Source organism: Rhinichthys klamathensis, unplaced genomic scaffold (assembly GCF_029890125.1).
Source record: "Rhinichthys klamathensis goyatoka isolate OS25496 unplaced genomic scaffold, OSU_Roscu_1.1 h1tg000126l_1, whole genome shotgun sequence".
In the NCBI taxonomy this organism is placed as follows: Eukaryota; Metazoa; Chordata; class Actinopteri; order Cypriniformes; family Leuciscidae; genus Rhinichthys; species Rhinichthys klamathensis.
The window spans coordinates 504074-524643 of record NW_026606663.1 but is presented as its reverse complement, the minus strand read 5'-3'; the positions used below and the strand labels follow the sequence as shown (position 1 = coordinate 524643).

Genomic DNA, 20570 nt, shown 5'->3' with positions numbered 1-20570 from the left:
CAGGCTTGGATCGGCGTTCGTAGATCGACTGGTAAGGGCTGTATTTCAAAGATGGCTCCTGCCTGTATACGCGAAGTTGACTGTATGTTTAAAATATCTTCTTATTAAACTGTCTGGACACTGACAAAGTTCTCAATGCTTCGGTTTGAAGGTAGGGACCCTCATTATGCTACCGTGTTAGTGTGGGGCTATTTTGAGCCTTGTTAGTGGTATTAACAAGCGATTTTTATTTGTCATTACACTATGCCCAATATACTAGCGTTATACTAGCTTTATAGGCTAAACTGTTTGTAGAGATAAAACTATTTACATTCGATAATCATGAAAACAAATCTCAGATAACGGTTGACTAGGTAACAATGTGTAATTAGACCAAAGGTTCATTTTGCGCCGGAGTTCTCCTTTAAGGACTGGTATTTGTATGCGTGTTATCTTTAAATTATTTGTTTTATGTGGTGGACAATATTGGAACATGACATTGGAAATATTTATTGTATTTTTACTATTTAGTTTTACTATTTAGTTTTATTTTGTTTGGCTTTTATTTATTTCATGCATTTGCACTTATTTAATTTATATTATACTACAGGGCAGTTGAATGCTTGAATCTGATTGGTTGAGGAACGTTCTAAGGTGTGCAATTATTTTCAGGGAAACGCACGACTAAAGTAGTTCCAGGCAGGTCTTGACGATATTACCGTTCCCTATCACTTCGCGTAGTCAACTGTCATAACGGAAAATATAATACAATTCATAACAAGAAAAAACATGTAGCCCATGCGCTTGATCTGCCATTTTCGATGTCTAACTTCACAATCAATGGAAACATGCAGTTTAATTTTAATAAATAAAGTATATAGTCCTATCTATAATCAATCAAATTAAACCGAATATAGGCCAAATACATTGATAGTCCTGCTGCACGGGTTTTCGTAATTAATGCAGATAATAGGCTATAACAAATAAATAATTATTGATAGGCCTATACTTGTTAATAGGACTTTGTGTTTCATTTATTAGGCTAGTCTACTGTCAATATTAGAAGAAAAAAAAAAACATGAACGAACTAATTAAAACGAATTGAGTTAATTAATAAATAATAATATTGACGCACATGCCTCTCTCTCTCTCTCTCTCTCTCTCTCTCTCTCTCTCTCTCTCTCTCTCTCTCTCTCTCTCTCTCTCTCTCTCTCTCTCTCTCTCTCTCTCTCTCTCTCTCTCTCTCTCTCTAATAACTGCATTAATAACTGCATAAAGCCGAGGACACACTTATTGTAAGGGCGGTTATGAATGTAATTTGATACTTTGTTATGATTGATCATGCCCAAACGCGTGTTCAGCACGTTCAGTCTGTGTTCACAGTCGGTGTGTAAAATCTGCTGCAGCCGATGGAAACAGTCAGAGAGTGTTTCAGCCAGTCGTTAAGTGTGTCCAGCATTTAGTCTGCTATCAGTGGCTCAATCCTCCGTTACTAACTCTAAAATGACGTTTTGGAATTAGCAACGGAGGCATGGGATTAGATGCGCAAGAAATTAGTCCTACATACAAGAGCGTTTTAATGACAAAAACTTTACAAACGTCTTGAACGTGTTGTTGTTATTTTTTTGTTTTGTTTTTAAAAGACAAACCATCCATTTTTGGGGAAAAAATGATGGATTTATAGCGTTTAAAAAAAAAATTTAACTTTGAATTTATCATCGATTTAATAATCATTGTTCAACATGTTCAAACTGAGCAAAAAAAAACATTTTTACAGGATATATTGAATATTCACAAAATGTGCAGGTCTAGGTAAAAAATGTAATTTTCCTGAAAACTATTGAAATGGATTTATAGCGTTTTGGAAAAGAGCTCCTCATATTAAAATGTATGTATTCATGCATAAATATAAAAAATAATGCTAAGTAATATAATTTAACGAGGTGTACACAAAATCCAGAGATTTGAGCACTTCTATTAACACACAATATAACAAACCACAAACTAAAAATACATTGTAATGTTTTGATGCCTGTTATGGCCCAGCTCAAAAGCCACAACAAATAGAGGAAACCACACTCAAGGGAGAATATTTCTTTTTGCTGTTCGAAATTTAAAGCTACACCAGGAGATACATTCTGAGAAAACTCATCCAAAGCCAACTCACTAGGACTATGTGCTTTTCGTACAGGCGTTAAAACATCCATGTCATACAAATGTGCCCGTATAATAGATCTAACATTTTCTTTTAACCTCCTGTCGCCCACACTGATTTTATAATGATCAGCTATCTTTAACAACTGATCCCTAGTACACTGATCCAAAAATTCATCCGAGGGAACAGCAATAAAATCATCGATACCTGCCATGATTAACACCTGAACAATACAGCAATCAGTCCCCGGTAAACAAAAGAACGTATAGTATTGACCTAACTAATGCGCAACACAAACCAAAGTAACCTCATAAACTGAGCGTCCCCTCTAAACTACCTAACCCAATCTACATAACTCAACCCTAGTCTTCAGGGGTTCCTTGTGGCAGGTATTTATGCACTAAAACCCAGAAGTTTGGTTAAGCGACCAGCAAGCTGGCAACTTCGCCACAACAACGGACGTGCTCCCGAGACAACCGCTCCAACCACTTTCACCCCGGACTACATTCAGATGCACACGAATCCTAAAGAGGAACATGCGCTATACCTACAGGGGAACTAGCTCAATTTACACATTTGCGCAAAAGAAAAGGTCAACACTTACCTTCCTTGTCCCGGGACTATTCTGCAGACAGAAAAAACTTGCACCAACGACTCCATCACCTGGTTAATTCCCTTACGCCGGTTTCCCCCCAAAAAAATTCCAGACTAGACGTCACCAGCTGGGAAAACCCACATTTAGCGCGTCCTCTTCCCGCAGTTAGACATCCAGTCAAGGCACTAATTTACAAAAACGCGCTCCTACTCACCGTTTTAACGGCCCAAAGAAACCCCGAAAAAAACGTACATAAATTACACCCTGTTAACAGCATAATTTCCAAGTTGGACGAGCCCCCAATTTGTTATGGCCCAGCTCAAAAGCCACAACAAATAGAGGAAACCACACTCAAGGGAATACCAAAAAAAGAATATTTATTAACAAAAGTATAGATTAACTTAACAAATAATAAATCATTAGAAAAGAGTATATATATATGGCAATAATGCCAGTTATTCAAACAAACGGAACACAACAAAAACAAAAGGGAACGCCATGCTGGGGACAAGCAACAGAACAAACAGTCCAGCCCGCGACAATCAGGAAGGGGCGGGTTTTATGCCATCTAGAGACAGTGGCCAGCTGACTCCGATCTGCGTGATGGCCTCAGCTCCACTCCACCAGGAAGTTCACCCTGCAAACACAAAGACACACCCAAACATCCTGACAGAAACAAGAAACCCATGGGCCGTCACATGCCTGATTTCAAAGATGTGCAGTGGAGTGTTTTTTTGTCCCAGAATTCTAAACTACTGTGCTCTTGTGTTAGGTGAAGCTGGCATATCAGGAGTCCGAGGTAGTGGCTCTCCTGAAGAAGATTCCTCTGGGTCTTGTAGAAATGACTTCCATAAGGGACAGAGCAGAGCAGCTCCGTGATGGAAACTTCTGCGACTATCGTCCGGTTCTGCCTCTCATGCTGGCAAGCTTCATATTTGACGTGCTCTGCACCCCTGGTAAGTCACACCGACCTTATCCAACAGTTTTAAAAATGCTCTTTAAAAGCCCCCAAATCCCCATGCTCATTTTTCATATTTTTTTTCTTATCACTTGCCTCTTGCAGTGGTCTCTCCCACGGGCTCTCGACCTCCTAGCCGGAACCGTAACAATGAAATGCCTGGTGATGAGGAGCTGGGATTTGAGGCTGCTGTTGCAGCTCTTGGTGAGAGTCAATTTATGTGAAAAAAAAAAAAAAAACCAACCAGCAGTTTTGTCGAAGATATTCTTTCATTCTGTGTTTCAATTGTCTCTCCTTTTCTTTAACTTTTTTTTTTCTATCAGGTATGAAGACAACGGTCAGTGAGGCAGAGCATCCTCTGCTATGTGAAGGCACACGGAGAGAAAAAGGAGACTTGGCTCTAGCACTGATGATTACCTATAAAGATGACCAAAGCAAGCTTAAAAAGGCAAGTCTTTTGGAGTTATCCTGTCACCGTTAAAACTGCCCTGTCAGTCATCTTGTCACAGTTAAAATCCTCCACATTCAATTTAATTTAATTTCCTACCATTTCAGAGAAATGTAATAGTACGTTGGTCTGCCAGTCATGGGTCTTGATGCTGAGAACTTGTGGGTTCTCATGCTGAGAACTCTCCTCGTGTCTTTGTAATTTGCATAATGATGCATTTAAAAGTCAATGACCAAACGTATCATTACAAAAGTTAAAAATGCTATTGCTGATGAAATATAATGTGGATAACATTGAATAAATACCTTATTTGCACATATATTTCATTTGAAGAAGACGTGATTAAATATATGCGCATACACAGTGCTGGTTCATGTTTAGAGCACTAGAGTATATGAAATATGTCCATAAAAACTTGAAAACACGCTTACTCCAGCCCGTAAATTATCTTTGATCCGCATTGTGAGCATTGTTAAACTCTTTGCGCAGAAACCGCTGCTCAGAACCAGTGTTTTAAAATATATGGTGTCTGACATTTTGGTGATACTGGGCGGAGATTACATGAATATTCACAAGTTTCGTGTTAAAGCGCCACTGAAAATATTAGTGCACCCTCCACGGATCACAGAAACTGTTTTCGATAACGTAATTGCTTTTCAGCGTTGAATTAAGTTAAGCTTCTTTTTAAATAACTATGTATGCTCAATACATCTTCTAAAATAGTTTAGTTTGATAAGTTGTATAAATGTATCTGTGGTGGCATTGTAAAGTTTCAGTTGTGATTTTGTCATTCCATATTGCTTTCTTAGTTGATAGCCTGCATAACTTCAACCAGACATTAGTATTCAAACACAATGAGTTTGTTTTAGACATGCATGAATTAATGCATGTAAATGCAAAACACATAATGCTCTATATGGGGCTGTTTACTCTTTTCATCAAGCCAACGTGCAAACTATCGCAAATCAAAGTGAAAGTCAGTCGCAGACGCTTAACACACAATGATCTTCATTAAAAGTAAAGAAACTAAATGATCTTACCAGTGCTGTTGCCGTTTTCCTATTGCAGTCTTTGATTTTGAAATTAGCTGATGATCAATAAATTCCAGCTCATATCTTTTGCTTTCTGTGACGTGAACTCCATTAAATCTGCATATAGCGCAGGAATTGAAGATCGGATTTATATCAGTTTTGCGAAAACACATTTATATGACCAGATGTAAATGGAATCACTTTGATAAATCAGATAGCTATCTGATCAGTAAAAACGCATGAAGTGACCAGATTTAAACAGGCCCCTAATGATTGGAAACATAGTGTTTTTAAGGTTGCTAATTTCACCTTCACAAGGAATTGAACTTTTAGTTCAATTCTAAGCTTACCACAACAATTATAATGTTAAAATTGCAAGTTCTTAAATTAATTGACTACAAAGCTAAAAGTTACTAATGGGGGGTTTATTTACAAATGTGTATAATTGGCAAATGTATGAGGATTATTAATATGGGAATAATTAGACACACACACTGCTGTGATTGTTCCTCCGTCATTGCTTGCTAAATAATTTCGAAGAGTCTTTATTAAATCCTAAAGTGGTTTAACTTAGAATCAGAAATAATTGAGAGAATATTGTGCTTGGTATGTTTTTCATCTTCAAACCAAACCTGGGTCTCGAGCCAACAAAGTTTGAATCCCTTCTGGCTAGTGCACTTCCCATAATGTTTACTCATTAAGTCAGTAGGTGGAGAGTAGGCTATGTTTTGTGTAGGGCTGTGTTGAAAAAATCGATTCACCAATTCTGAATCGATTTTCATATTAATTTCTAAAGATCTCTAAAGAAGGTAACTCAGAGGATTGATTTAATAATAGGCTTACATTTTCCCCGTGAACTTTAACTTGCCGCGACTGGGAGATCCCTGTATGCGCATTGAAAGGCTTTCACTCAGCGCGCACACTGTTACAACAACGGGCTTTGAGTGAGTCATTCGTTCATTCAACGAACACGTTCAAAAAAGCTGATTCATTAAAAGAGATGTAATGAAACAAGGTGTTAATTATTTTTAACTTTGAGTTCCACTTTTCAAGGCTCAGCTGAGCAGCAATGCGTCGCATGGGTAACGCTGAAGCTGATGCTTCACTTATTAGAGACCAATATGGCATTGATTCAATGCGTGACTCGCTGATTTTATTTCCCCGCGGCTTCCTCGCGCTGTGGAATGGTGACCAGCGCTGCTCCTGACGCGCATTTATGGTAAATACCCGTGACGTGAACGTTAAAAGGATGATACAACAAATATTTCGCTTTCCTTTGACACGGCAACCTTTTTCACGAATGCATATGACTTCAAAGACAGACGCAGGTAATCCGCACGCGCTCTGCCGATCTCTCTCATTCACTGTCTGTGCGAAGCCTCTGTAGGCTACAAATCACCACGATAAACATTCTTGTTTGTTATCATTATGAACTTGTTTAACATTCAATACACATGCATGAAGTTCAAAACAAGCAGTTAAATGTCTATAATAGCCTAATAGTATCAATATGTTGCATAACTACAGTCCTGTAATTCAGGTAACAGCTGGAAAAAAACAAAAACACTGATCTAAATCTCGAAAATCGGTACGATCGGATCGAATCGAATAATGATAATCGATTCAAGATCTTGAGAATCGGAATCGAATCGAATCGATTCTTGAAATTTGAATCGAAACCCAGCTCTAGTTTTGTGGCTGTTCGAACACATCTGACGACATCAGTTTTTACACTACGAAAGCCATCTGCTCAAATGCATTTTCAACAACCTCTGGAAGTGGTTGAAAGTGGACAAGTTTGTGATCCAATCAACCAAAACGCATCTTAAAGGGATAGTTCACCCAAAAATGAAAATTAAGTCATTAATTACTCACCCTCATGCTGTACCAACCCCGTAAGACCTTCGTTCATGTTCGGAACACAAATTAAGATATTTTTGATTAAATCTGAGAGCTGGATCACTGCTACATAGGCTTCCTAAGGGAGTGCAACTTGACGGCCCAGAAAGTCATTGAAGAAAATGTTTAAATATTTCATGTGCCTACAGTGGCTCAACTATAAGTTTATCAAGCGACGAGAATACTTTTTGTGCGGAAAACCCCCAAAAATAACGACTTTATTCGACTATTCCATTGCTTCCTTGTGGGCCTGAGACGAGAGTTCAAGAGATTTCCTGGAAGCATGCGTGAGAACTGACGTTCTTCTTCTACTACACAGTCTATGGAGGAGTGATCCACCTCTCAGATTTAATAAAAAATATCTTAATTTGTGTTCCGAAGATGAACGAAGGTCTTACGGGGTTGGTACAGCATGAGGGTGAGTAATTAATGACTTAATTTTCATTTTTGGGTGAACTATCCCTTTAATACCAGATGTAAACAAGGCCTTAGTCTCTCAAATAAAATGTTTGTAATGAAGCATAAGCCAAGATATCGTGTGAAATGCAGTAAATGTCTTGTATTCATTTCTGATTTCATCTTTGTGTAGATTCTGGACAAACTCCTTGACCGTGAGAGCCAGACCCATAAGCCTCAGACTCTGAGCTCATTTTACTCTAGCAAACCAGCTACCAGCAGCCAAAAGAGCCCATCCAAACACGCCACCCATGGTGCCAGCGGAGCCGTGGGGGGAGTGTCAAAGCACACCCCTTCAGCAACATCAGCTGCTGTGCAGGGCGTGACCGGCGGGGGAGCGGCAGGGCAGCAGGGAGGTTTAGCGGCTGGCGGAGTTCAGAGCACAGCAACGGGAGAGGGCATCTCTGACAACAGAGATCAAGGTGAACTACATCCACAAAGTGTCATGGGTAGACACTTCGATTTCAGAAGGAAATTCATTGCTTAAATATTATCGTCTTGGGTCCCTGTGGAGTTTGAAGTGACCTAGTTAAAAAAAAGAAGTTTTATCCCTCTTTCTTTTTTTGCAGAGGGTGCGCAGTCGACCTCCTGTGAGCAGCAAAGCGAAGCTGCACCCTTCAAGCCTGAAGGCACAGTGCCCAGTCGTCTGGCACTGGGGGGCCGCGGGGCATACGGCACACGCTGCTGGGGATCACCTGTACGACAGAAAAAGAAACACACTGGTAGGAGACAGTGTGTTTGTTAATTAGACAGAAGAGTTTATTTGATGCAGCACCTATGACCTCTCGTGACATAAAAATGAAGTGCACAGATCACTGCAAAGATGATCAATTCACCCATTATTCACACACTTTTTTTAAATAGTTATTTAATAATATATTATTTGTAGTGCTGGGCAAGTTAACGCGTTATTATCGCGTTAACGTATTTATTAATTAATGCCGACAATTTTTTTATCGCGCGTTAACGCAGTTTTTAATTATTATTATTTTGAAAGTCCGTTGCTCACTGGCTCTGAATACACATAGGGCTACAGTCAAACCATGATCACAGGAGGGGTGGGATGTTGGTCAGCCAGCAAATAACCCACACAAACAAGCAGTGGAGGGGCTTTGGCAGGTTCTCTCAGGTGAACAGAAAGGGAGACAGCGCTCCGCGAGTGAATGACAGGCGCTCTATGGATAGTAACCATGGCAACGGCTTCTGTGCGCTACGCAGCTGTAGCCTTTTTAACTTAAATTAAAATTATACATAACTTTACCTGATAGGCCTGCGTTTAGTTTAGCGGGGATGCTCTGCCATGTGAATTCCCTCCTGTTGATGTCCTGATAACTATTTAGATTCTGGAAACTCACAAACAGCGGGCCGAGGATCAGTCTCTCTTCCAATGATTTGTGCTGCGCGTCGTGTACAAAAAGTTGTTAGACAATTCAACTTCGGCAACGCGCGGGCGCTTGCGTGAGGCGAGCATGACTGCAACAGTTTCACAGGAACGCCCCCGCTTGTCGCTGCACCTGTGCTCGACCACTTCACCTCACTCTAGGCTGATTTATACTTCTGCGTCGGACCTACGCCGGAGCCTCTACGCTATAGACTACGCGTTGGTTTTCATTTATATATCTGCGTCGTTGTCCGCGTTGACGCTCAATTACACATGCAGAGGGAGAGTGTGAAACCCGGGGAGCGGTTCTAGCAATCACAGCGCTTGCGGTACGCGTAGAATTGACGTTACATTTTTGGAGAGATGCACGTCAGGGTACGCGCGCTACACAGCTGCGGCGTGAGTTCGATGCAGAAGTATAAATTGGGCTTTACCATTGTTTAATCTAATCTTTCGTGGGAAACCATGGCATGCCATGACCAAACCTAAGCTGCTATCAGAGAAGTAACGTTGGTCGACTGACTCGACTCGATCTGTAGTAATCATGACCCTTTGACTACATAGACTGTTTCTGCTGCTCCCTGTTACAAGATACCTGTTGAGAAAAAAAAGAAAAAGAAAACTGGACTCTTTTAACAAGCTAGATAAAAGATAGCTTTGTTTAAATATTTGATTTGATTACATTAATGTTTAAGTTGAGATTTACAAGAAATATTTTATTGATACTGTGTAAAGGGAATACTGCTGGTATAAAAGCACCTTATTTGTTTAAAGTTTTTGCAAACCACATGTTATTGCACTTTTGTAGCAGTACATTTAAATCAAAAGTGCGCAATACACTACTTTAGAATTCATTATTCAATTTTGCGCGTAACAATGCGATTAATCGCAAGAAAATCATGCGATTAATCGCGCTTAAATTTTTTCATCGTTGCCCAGCACTAATTATTTGTAAAAAATTGTATATTTCCAAATATAATATATTAATTTGCATATATTAATTAAAGTTATTATTTTTAACTATGCATAAAGAATTTTGAGTGTAAAAAGGTGTTCTTTCTGACATGTTTTCTCAGGCATGGCAAGCATTGACAGCAGCGCTCCAGAGACCACCTCAGACAGCTCTCCTACTCTCAGTCGACGCCCACTTCGAGGGGGTTGGACAGCTGCTTCCTGGGGGAGAGGCCAGGACAGTGATAGCATTAGCAGCTCTTCATCTGATTCACTTGGCTCATCGTCATCCAGTGGCTCACGCAGAGCTGGAGGAGGAGCCAGAGCCAAGAGTACTGACACCAGCAGGTGAGACGAACCTGTCTTTTTGCCCTCATTTCCCCTTATGTGGGTTTGGTCTCGGTTTTTGGTGCTTGTCCATCGGCATCTCTTTTAAGCCCTTAACAAACACAACTACTTCAGTACCTGTTCATTGACTAAGTTGTTTCAGTTCAAAATCAGAACAGATTCTCTGATCCTCTAAATCTGCTGTTTATGACACACACTGTCTCTTTCTCTCTTTATAGGTATAAAGGCCGCCGGCCTGAATGCCATGCTCCACACGTGCCCAACCAGCCATCTGAGGCAGCTGCCCATTTTTACTTTGAGCTGGCCAAGACTGTGCTGATTAAAGCTGGAGGAAACAGCTCCACCTCCATTTTCACTCAACCCTCTGCCAGTGGAGGCCACCAGGGGCCTCACCGCAACCTGCATCTGTGTGCCTTTGAGATTGGCCTGTATGCCCTCGGCCTCCATAATTTTGTGTCTCCTAACTGGCTGTCAAGGACGTATTCCTCACATGTATCCTGGATTACAGGTGAGAGATAATTGTGTAATCTTCAGGGATCACAAACTTCAAAATGATTTATTGTCCACTTGAAATGCGAATGTAATCTTTAAAATTCATATCCTTGGCTTTAGAGTATCAATTCAGTATGGAGAACTATAGTACTACGTATACTAGAGTATATTAATCTTCCAGGCTCATGTATGGATTGATGGATATAGATAGGTAGATATGGATGGATGTTTGTGAAGCTGTTTCATGCCTATGCATGACATCTGTTCTCTCCGGGTCAGCGGCAGCACCAATGCAGATTTGAATGTTCCGGTGTGATTTTGTCAAAGGTTTAATAGACACAGGCGAATAGTTGTCATTTAGGAATAAGATCATGTGGGTGTTTGATAGGGCTGTGTATCAGCAACAAAGTCACAATGCGATGCATATAACAATACAGATGCCACGTTACGATATACATCACAATACGGGTCTGCACTAAATTTCACCTCAGGAGAATTTTGTATAACAGCTGTTTATTAAACTGCATACTATAGGGCCATTGCAAACTGATAGCTTGAAGACCGAACATTTGCCCTCTGCATTGTGAAGGGCCTCTCTAGCACTGTATAACAATATAGGTATTGGAGTAAGTTTCATGTTAACATTGGGCACTCCCCACCACGTACAATATTCTGATAGTTTTTCTTGTTTTTTAAGCACAAATAAAAATGTACTCGTTCTAATAAATTTATATTGTAATGTAGCCTACTCATTCTAATATTTTAATAAAATCATCTTTACATTGCTGATAGGTTATCATTGCACTAATTAACACACTCTCCGAAAAATTAGAAGCAGTCTGTAATGCGCTTTCTTCACTGTAGCTCACAAGCACACATTCGGACAGATCGCGAGCGGTGCGTGCACAGAAACATTCAGCAACACAGAAACTTCTCAACGCTGCTCTGCAATTTTTATTGATAAAATAGCTTCAGCACTGAAGAGCTACATTATCTTTCTCAGCAAGCAGTTCGTAACTTCACTGTTTTTGAAGCACTTTTTGAAGTTTTCAAAGCGTTTTTTTAAACTCACCGGCGCTTCACTGTTAATAGAGGAACAAGGTAATTCATACATGTACAATCTTTCTCTCTCTCTCAGGCCCATAAATGAACACAGACTTGATGTATTACACTTTTCTGTGAATAGAATATCGAACTGCAGATTGCTAAACTGCAAGTTTACCGGTGTTTTCAGAAAGCCAGCACTTTTATCCAGAGACAGAGTGTGTACACATGGTTACCAGGTTAAGAAAAATAAGTAAAACATTTAGAAGATTTTGAAGCTCGGGGATTACGTCTCTTAATATCAGGCAACCCCAGTTATGTTCCTCTGATCGCCAGATTAAAACCTTGTTCTAACCTATATATTATATTATATTATATTATATTATATTCATTAATTTCAGGAAATTACCACGCCGTTTAAAACTCTGTTCTTGTATTCAAATTAAGCGTGGCCCACTGCTGCGCACATGCTGCAGAATGGATACAGAAGCAGCTGTATTGATACTCGTATCGCCAAGTACCATGTGATGACACTACATCGTTGTATCGATGAATCAAACACAGCTCTAGTGTTTGAATTGAGATCAGGATCTTTTTAACAATTAATCGTGCAGCTCTAATAAGTAGATAGATATGGATGGATATGAAGTTAATACAAGAGTATTCTAACAAATGGGTGGGCAAACCTGCCTTTTGTTTGATTTTGAATTCTTCTGTCGTGTTTGCACAGGCCAGGCCATGGAGATTGGAAGTGCTGCCCTCAACATTCTGGTGGAATGCTGGGACGGGCACCTTACTCCTCCGGAGGTGGCGTCACTCGCAGACCGCGCATCAAGAGCACGTGATCCCAACATGGTGCGTGCTGCGGCAGAGCTGGCCTTGAGCTGCCTGCCTCACGCTCATGCCCTGAACCCCAACGAGATTCAGAGAGCTCTAGTGCAGTGCAAGGAGCAGGTATTGTCCAGCACAGACCACATTCATTATACATAGCCACTGGATCACAATCCATTTTTAATCTAATGTTCTAAAAGTCATCTGCTTGTTGCTTTTAAACAACACTTTTCTGCATTGTTCTCTCTTCAGGATAATGTGATGCTAGAGAAAGCTTGCATGGCTGTTGAGGAGGCTGCAAAGGGAGGCGGTGTATATCCTGAGGTCTTGTTCGAGGTGGCTCACCAGTGGTATTGGCTGTACGAGCAAACAGTGGGTGGTGGTTCAGGGGCCCAACGAGAGGGTTCCGGCCGCTGCGGGGCCAACGGTGGAGCAAGGAGAACGGCACCCGAGGGAGGCTGCAGTATCCTGGATAACACCGGAGTCTTGGATTCATCAGGTGTCTCGGCTGTAACTACGACAGTGACGGCAGCCGCCGTAGTACCTGTCATTTCCGTCGGCTCCACCATATACCAGTCACATGCGCTGCCGGGCTCAGCCATGGCACACACGGCAGGTCTGCATCCCTACACCACCATCCAAACCCATCTGCCCACCGTCTGCACCCCGCAGTACCTGGGCCACCCGCTTCAGCATGTCCCCCGTCCTGCCGTCTTCCCCGTCTCTGGGACAGCCTACCCACAGGTATGAGCGCTGTTCATTTCCTATTGAAATGATTATGGGTTTCAATTACCTGTGTTAATACTACAGATTGATTTTTATTTCAATCTGTAGTATTATTTGTCTGCATTTAACTAAAGGTAATTAATTCTAAATTTAAGCTCTAATGCAGACGCTTACTTGGCAGTCATTGATGCATAGCATGACATTCCTGGCAGAATATAAATGGAGAGACTCATACCAGTTTGTTTATACATGTATAATGATCTTTACAGCTATGTTCTTGGTTTAACTTAATTTTGTGGTTTTAATTTTTCAATGGCAGGTATATGACTCGAGGAAGGCGTATCAAGCTGGTTTTAAGAGCATCTGTTTGTCTTCTCAGGGAATGCACCCTGCTTTTATTGGTGCTCAGTACCCATTCTCTGTGGCCACTGGCCCTCATCCTCCTATGGCAGCAACCGCTGTCACTTTCCCTGGCGTTCCAGTGCCGTCCATGACTCAGATTGCTGTCCACCCATACCATACTGCAGAGGCAGCCCTGCCTCTTAGCACTACTGTGGCAGGTGAGGACAATTTGGTTGTAGAAGCTCAATTCCATCTTAACATGAACACAACTTTCGGCATAATATCTAATGTTATTTAAAATAATTCTGAATAAATGCAGTTTTACAATATACAGCAATTTGCAAGAAATGAACACTACTTTCGTCAGATTTAATATCTGCATTTAAAATGATTTGCACTTACATAGAATAAAATGACTATTTAAGGCCATCTCATTGGAGCAAATGGGAACGCAAAAAATTATGGTATTTTGAAACAATTGGTTAGACACTCATTTACTATCTAGTTCGCTTAGCCTTTTACAGTTAGCCTTAACAATTTTGCTTGCATCATGTCACTATTACTGCTCACTGCATTACCAGAGAGTGGCAGTTCACATCTTGCGTGCTGCAAACAAGTGTCATGAAGTTCATACAAGTGTGAATGTTGCTGATCTTGAAGAATAATTTATTCAATTTTATGGATATTTTGTTTTGTTCATAGCTCATTTATAAGGAATGTAAATGGCCTCAGTGTTCTTCAGCAACAACACCGACAGAGAAAAAGTTGATTTAGTGTGGATTTACTAATTTCCTCTGAATTAGAGCATAAAAAGCCTTCTGTCACAGGACAAGACAAGAGACAAAATTGTTTTTACATGACAGAATAGTCCGTAAGAAAACATTTTAATGCACCAGGAATCACTTTAGAATTGGATTGTGCCTCCCTGAATCAAAAATGGATGTAATTGAGAGATGTCTATCAATATTATTTAATCATGGGTGACAAATATTACATGTACAAAATTACATTTTATTAATGTAGCTTGAAGACAATTTTAACTAAAGCAAATTACAAATAAGAAACATGAGCAATTTGTCAGTAATATCACGATCGGGCGGGGGCGCCTTGAGCGCTGAGCGAGCTGGTACGAGTAGTGAGTTGTCGTCTTCTTGTGAGAGAGACTTTCTTTCGTAGAGAAATCAAAACAAATGAGCGCAACAGCACACAATAATCTCACAGAAGAAACATACTGAGGTAAAAATTCAAAATGTTAAAAAAATAAACGTATAACGTATGATTTAGGCTATTTACATAACATGACCAGGGAGCTGTTTTGCTGAATATTATCACGAAGTAGGCTAGCCTATATATATATATACATACATACAGTATAATATATAAATAAACAAAAATAGAAAAATTATGTACAGGTCAGGTGTGCTATATATAACAGAATAGAATAGAATTAACGGGGAATGGAATCAGAGGTAGGTTAATTTTCAAAATAAATATAAGTGGTATTGCGCACATATTTATCATTGCCCAGTGGGTGCATTTAACTGTTCATTTATTTGCCCTTTTGTTTAACCAGATAAAACTTTCTGAGATTTAAATCTCTTTTACAGAATTGACCTGGCCAAGATGAGCATTACAACATTATCAAAAAACAAAACAAAACAAAAAACATTAAAAACACATCAATTTGTTTTTTTTGTTTTTTTTACAAATTGTTTCTTCCATTTTGTAAAAAGTTCCAATCACTGGGTGCCGCATACCGAAAAGCTTGTTTTCTAAATTCAGTTCGGGCTAGTGGAACTGTATGTATACCCTATACATGTTCATGATGTAGCCTGGCTGTTCTGGCGCTCAGCGCTCTGTAGCGCCGACTGGACGGCAACAGTTTAAAGAGAAAGTGACTTGGATGTGAGGGATCCAGAGTGATTTTCTGAGCCCTTTTCCTCACTCTGGATGAGTACATCTTCTGGTGTCTGATTTTGTAGCTGAGGGCCAAACCAGACAGTTATGGAAGTGCAGAGGACAGACTCAATGACAGCTGAGTTAAACTGCATCAGCAGCACCGGTGGCAGGTTGAACTAGCTGGTGAAGGAAGTACAGCCTCTGTGCTGATTGTGCAGGTGTTGGATGTGAATTTCCCCAGCCTGACTAGCTGATGCCTATCTGTCAGAAAGCTGGTGATCCACTGACAAATAGAGCTAGGAACAGAGAGCTGGGTTAACTTAGTCTGAAGGACTGCTGGGATGATGGTGTTGAAGGCCAAGATGAGATACACAAACAGGATCCTTGCATAAGTCCCTGGTTTGTCCAGATGTTGCAGGATGTGATGCAGTCCCATGTTGAGTGCATTATCCTCTGACCTGTTTGCTAAATAAGGGAATCCTGTGATTTCCTTCAGGTGTGCCAACACCAGTCTTTCAATCGACTTTGACCACAGACGTGAGAGCGACAGGTCTGTAGTGAATTCGTTTTTTGGGGGGGATGGGGATGATGGTGGAGCATTTGAAGCAGGAAGGGACTTCCTCCAGTGATCTGTTGAAGATCTGAGAGAAGATGAAGGCCAGCTGGACAGCACAGGCTGGTGAGACACCGCCTGGGCCTGGTGCTTTCCCTGTTTCCCGACCCGAGTCTTCACTGATCTGAAGTGCAGAAGAGGGGAGAGTGGGGTTACTGGATGTGTTGATTGTTGTGCAGAGAGACTGTCAAAATGGGTGTGGGGTGTGAGACTTTGATTTTCAAATCTGCTGTAGAAATCATTCAGGTTGTCGGCCTGAATGATTCCTTACAGAATTGGGGGATGGCATGATTTTTTCCCCATTCATACAGGCATCAACTTAGGCCTGGCGAAGCTGTCGGAGTTTCGCTGAGAACCATGGTTTGGCATTGTTGTATGTTAAATAAGTCCTGGTAGGAATGCACATATCCTCACAGAAACTGATGTATGGTTTTGGACATAATCTGTGAGTTTTCCAAATCAGTGGCAGTAGCTTCAAAAACAGTCCAATCAGTGCAGTTGAAGCAGGCTCTGCTTTTTTTAGTCCATCCTTTAACAGTCCTTTATTATAGGTTTAGCTGATTTCAGTTTCTGCCTGTAGGTCGGTATAAGATGAACCAGACAGTGATCGAGAGTCCTAAAGCTACTCTAGGGATGGACCGATGTGCATCCTTTATTGTGGTGTAGCAGTGGTCCAAAATATTTTTTTCTCTGGTAGGGCATGTAATGTGTTGTCTGTATTTTGGCAGTTCAAGGGTGAGGTTTGCTTGATTAAAGTCACCAAGATTAATAATAAGAGAGTCTGGGTGTTACTGCTCTGTGATCTGATCAGCCAGCTTTTGCAGTGCTGCACTCACATGCACTTGCTATGGAATGTAAACACTTATGAGGATGAAAGAGAAAAACGGAATGGCTCCATTCAGCCACGTTTCTGTGAAACACAGAGCTGCAGAGTTTTAAAAGTCCTTATTTGATTCAGGAGAGAAGTGCCAGATGCATACTAGGCAGCGTGGTTCTAAAGCCGCGATGTCTGAGTTTGACTAGATTTATGGCTCATGCTTGTGCGTCCTAGAGTGCTTGGGCAGCGCTGCTGCTCCTCAAACTACAATGTTCAGCAAAACGTCAGAATAATCGAAAACCTGTAGAAGATTGGGTTGTGTGTCCTGCCGAATGTTCAGCAGTTCATCCCTGGTGAAACTGATTGTATAAGAAAAACAAAAAACAGGACAAACTAACAAAAACAGTAAAACAACTGAATGGCGCCATCTTGAAAGCATAGACCATAGTTGAGTTATTTAGTTTAAGCATAGTTATTTAGTGCACCTTAAACTCAGTGCAGACAAAAGTTCATAACAGTTCTTACCAGTTTACCAGAAATTGTTGGGAAGGCATTGGACAGTTTGCAAATTCATAGACACCCCTGAACATCCTCTCCCCTTTTTTGCCCAGCAGCAGGAGTACACTCAGGCGCCACCATCCAGGCCATTCAGGGGACTTCTCTTCCAGGACTCTCGTCCCAGCCCGCCTCGCTGGTCAGTGCACCATTCCCTGTGGAAGACGAGCAGCACAGTCAACCAATCAGCCAGCAGGGCCTGCACTACCTCCACTCGGCCTACAGAGTCGGTAAGGACGCCTGATTTCTAATTACATAGATCCATTAGGGCATGGCTTGCCTGTCCTTATGTTGCTGTTTTGCACCCATTAGGATCCATCTGGTCCTGAATTGTGGTGATTAATTATCAAGAGAGGTGAGGGAGAGGTCGGTTGTGTCCATGTTGCAGGACTCACAAAGAACTCTCACAGTGAGAAATATTAATTAAGGCATGATTTCCGTTCTATCAGTACTCATAAGTCCTGGAGATTAGGATGTTTGGGTGCATGTGTCAATTCAATTCTTGATCAGTACAGTGTCGTACAGTACAGAGTGTTGATGGCGAAATGTTCCTGTCCTTATTTAGGTATGCTGGCCTTGGAGATGTTGGGAAGAAGGGCCCACAACGATCATCCGAACAACTTTTCCCGTAGCCCCCCGTACACAGAAGACGTCAAATGGCTGTTGGGCCTGGCTGCACGTCTTGGTATGCCCATTTATCTTTGCAATACGGCTTTTAGGAAAGACAAGTTTTCTAAAATCCCATTTTATTTCCTGTTACCTGCTATAATAGCTAAAAATAGACTGTAAATTATATGTTGGCAGTTTACCTTGCCTTCAGCTGACAAGAGGTGACTCTCCAGCAGAGTTATTGACATCCTGATGTCTGTCCTCTTACTCTGAGCTTTATCCCATGCTGATTGCACGCATGTTGCCAGTTTTAATGGGATTAAATATTACAATTGAGAATGTAGAAGTAGAAAATATGCCATGTTTTGGTTAGGCATCTTATGAAATGGCTTGTTTGTATTCTTGTATTGCTAATGGTCCCCTCTGAGATGTGTATCCTTATCAGAAGGTAATGACATGGACCTCCACAAGCTTCCTTTAAAAGGATATTCTGGGTTAAATACTTAAAATGTTTTTGCTAAATTAGTATATAAACAGTCTGTGTGCTTGGAAACAGGTCAATTTAGCTCAAAGGATTATTAATAATTTATAGGGAATTTTGAAAGAATTACTTATTTTTTTACAGCCGAACAAAGAATCATCCAGTGTTCATTTGAATTGGCCGTAACTATAAACTCTGTAGCAGATATTAATATCCAAACTATAGTGAAAACTCTATTTATTAGCACGGTAGCACTATTTGTTAGCAATTTGTTGGCGTCCTTGGTTTTCAGGTTCGTTGATTTGCAGGAGGTCTTTTCATGCAATGGTGTCTTGGGAGAAATTTTCTAGGTTGAGACAGTTTACCTCATTTTCTGGTGACATCATTTGTGGTAAAAATGTGGATGTGCATGGAGCTCTCTCTCTCTCACATTCGATTTTAAGGTGGATATTAGGATATTACAGATATTAGGTGTGGTGCGTCAATCTTAATATCATTACCTTGACCCTTATGGGGTAGACAGCCATTTTACCTAATAAAGGAAGAGACGAAAACAAAACAAATCAGTTGAGTGTTTTTTGGTATGGCTTACAACTACAGTTGCACAGCTAAGGTGTCATGTACCAAAGCTTAATGTTAGGTGTTTTACTTGTTGGGTGGATAGTTACATGTTTCCTTTCTGAAGCTAGTTTCTACCTGTGGGAAGAACATGTTTGTTGAATGTTTTCCATGGTAGTGTAGTGTAGTGTAGTGTAGTGTAGTGTAGTGTAGTGTAGTGTAGTGTAGTGTAGTGTAGTGTAGTGTAGTGTAGTGTAGTGTAGTGTAGTGTAGTGTAGTGTAGTGTAGTGTAGTGTAGTGTAGTGTAGTGTAGTGTAGTGTAGTGTAGTGTAGTGTAGGATCTGTTTCAGTCTGTGTTGATCCCCACTTTTCTTGTAGGTTTGACCCATGTTTATTCCCAGGTGAGTTTCGATTTGACTTTTTGCATCTTTGCCTTGGACAAGGGATCATCCATGATCTGATGGATGTATGGTCAGATCTGTTTCAGTCTGTGTTGATCCCCACTTTTCTTGAAGGTTTGACCCATGTGATTCCCGGTTTAGTTTCGATGGGTTTTTTTCATCTTTGCCTTGAACAAGGGATCATCCATGATCTGACGGGAGTCAGTCCTGTAAGGCAGGAAGTTATTTGGCAGACAGTGGGGGGTATTTTGGCATGGCTGTGTAGAGCTGTAGTGCAAAACTTTGTCTCCTACATAGCATTCCTCTTCTGATGCCTTCTGGTGGTGGCAGACTTTCTGACCTTCTGTTCTTATTGTGGTTACTGTTGCATAAACATGGTTCTTGAGTTTGGGGCTCATTTAGTGGTTTCTTTGTGAGTGATGCGTGACCAGGATGGGTTTCTCTGGTACCTCTGGGTTTTCGTTGGTGGTTGGCTGTGAGAGACACCTTTGTTATGTGTTGTTGTAGAACAGGTGAAACAATCATCTTCATTATGAAGGTTTACCAGATGATCATTGGCCGTTCCATCGCTAGTCATAACGAGCATTACTCATCTTTGTGCTCATCCATGTTTAGCTTGTTTTTGATTTAAAACTTTCAGTTGCCTCATTAGTGGTTCCATGTCTTTTATTATATATTTTCTTGTTCTTGGGCATCAGTGCTGTGCTTAACTGAATGGTGTCTAGGTAGGTTTCGTCATCGATTACCCACATTGGATGCTTTTGAATGCATTGGTTGATCGCCTTTGGATGTCCAGCTAGGTTTTTCCAGTTGTCTTTTGGGTTTCTTGAAGTATGGCTCGTCCCCTGACTTTTCCCAGCAGTTGGTGTGGTAGGTGTAGGGGTGGGCGATCTTCCCCAAATTTAATATCATGATCTTATAACAAACAATCACAATCTATGATTTGAATCGCGATCTTCCCAATTTTGAGATATACTATCGAGAATATCCAGACTGGAACA

The 20570-nt window shown here is 40.8% G+C and overlaps 1 protein-coding gene across 10 annotated transcripts in view; it reads left to right on the top strand.

Annotated features, from left to right (window-relative positions):
• The window catches only part of zswim8 (zinc finger, SWIM-type containing 8), a 71237-nt gene that overhangs the window by 33539 nt on the left and 17128 nt on the right, over positions 1-20570 (top strand). For 2 of the 10 annotated variants that reach the window (XM_056256314.1, XM_056256313.1), the window contains 12 exons: positions 3502-3685; positions 3793-3891; positions 4011-4135; positions 7655-7943; positions 8091-8243; positions 9979-10201; positions 10420-10709; positions 12468-12691; positions 12821-13312; positions 13674-13854; positions 17577-17750; positions 18086-18205. In XM_056256314.1, coding sequence (XP_056112289.1) covers positions 3502-3685; positions 3793-3891; positions 4011-4135; positions 7655-7943; positions 8091-8243; positions 9979-10201; positions 10420-10709; positions 12468-12691; positions 12821-13312; positions 13674-13854; positions 17577-17750; positions 18086-18205 — 2554 coding nt within the window. Of the gene's footprint in view, positions 1-3501; positions 3686-3792; positions 3892-4010; positions 4136-7654; positions 7944-8090; positions 8244-9978; positions 10202-10419; positions 10710-12467; positions 12692-12820; positions 13313-13613; positions 13855-17576; positions 17751-17832; positions 17930-18085; positions 18206-20570 lie in introns of those variants that run through there. The other 8 variants (XM_056256312.1, XM_056256309.1, XM_056256311.1 and 5 more) reach the window with 6 other exon arrangements.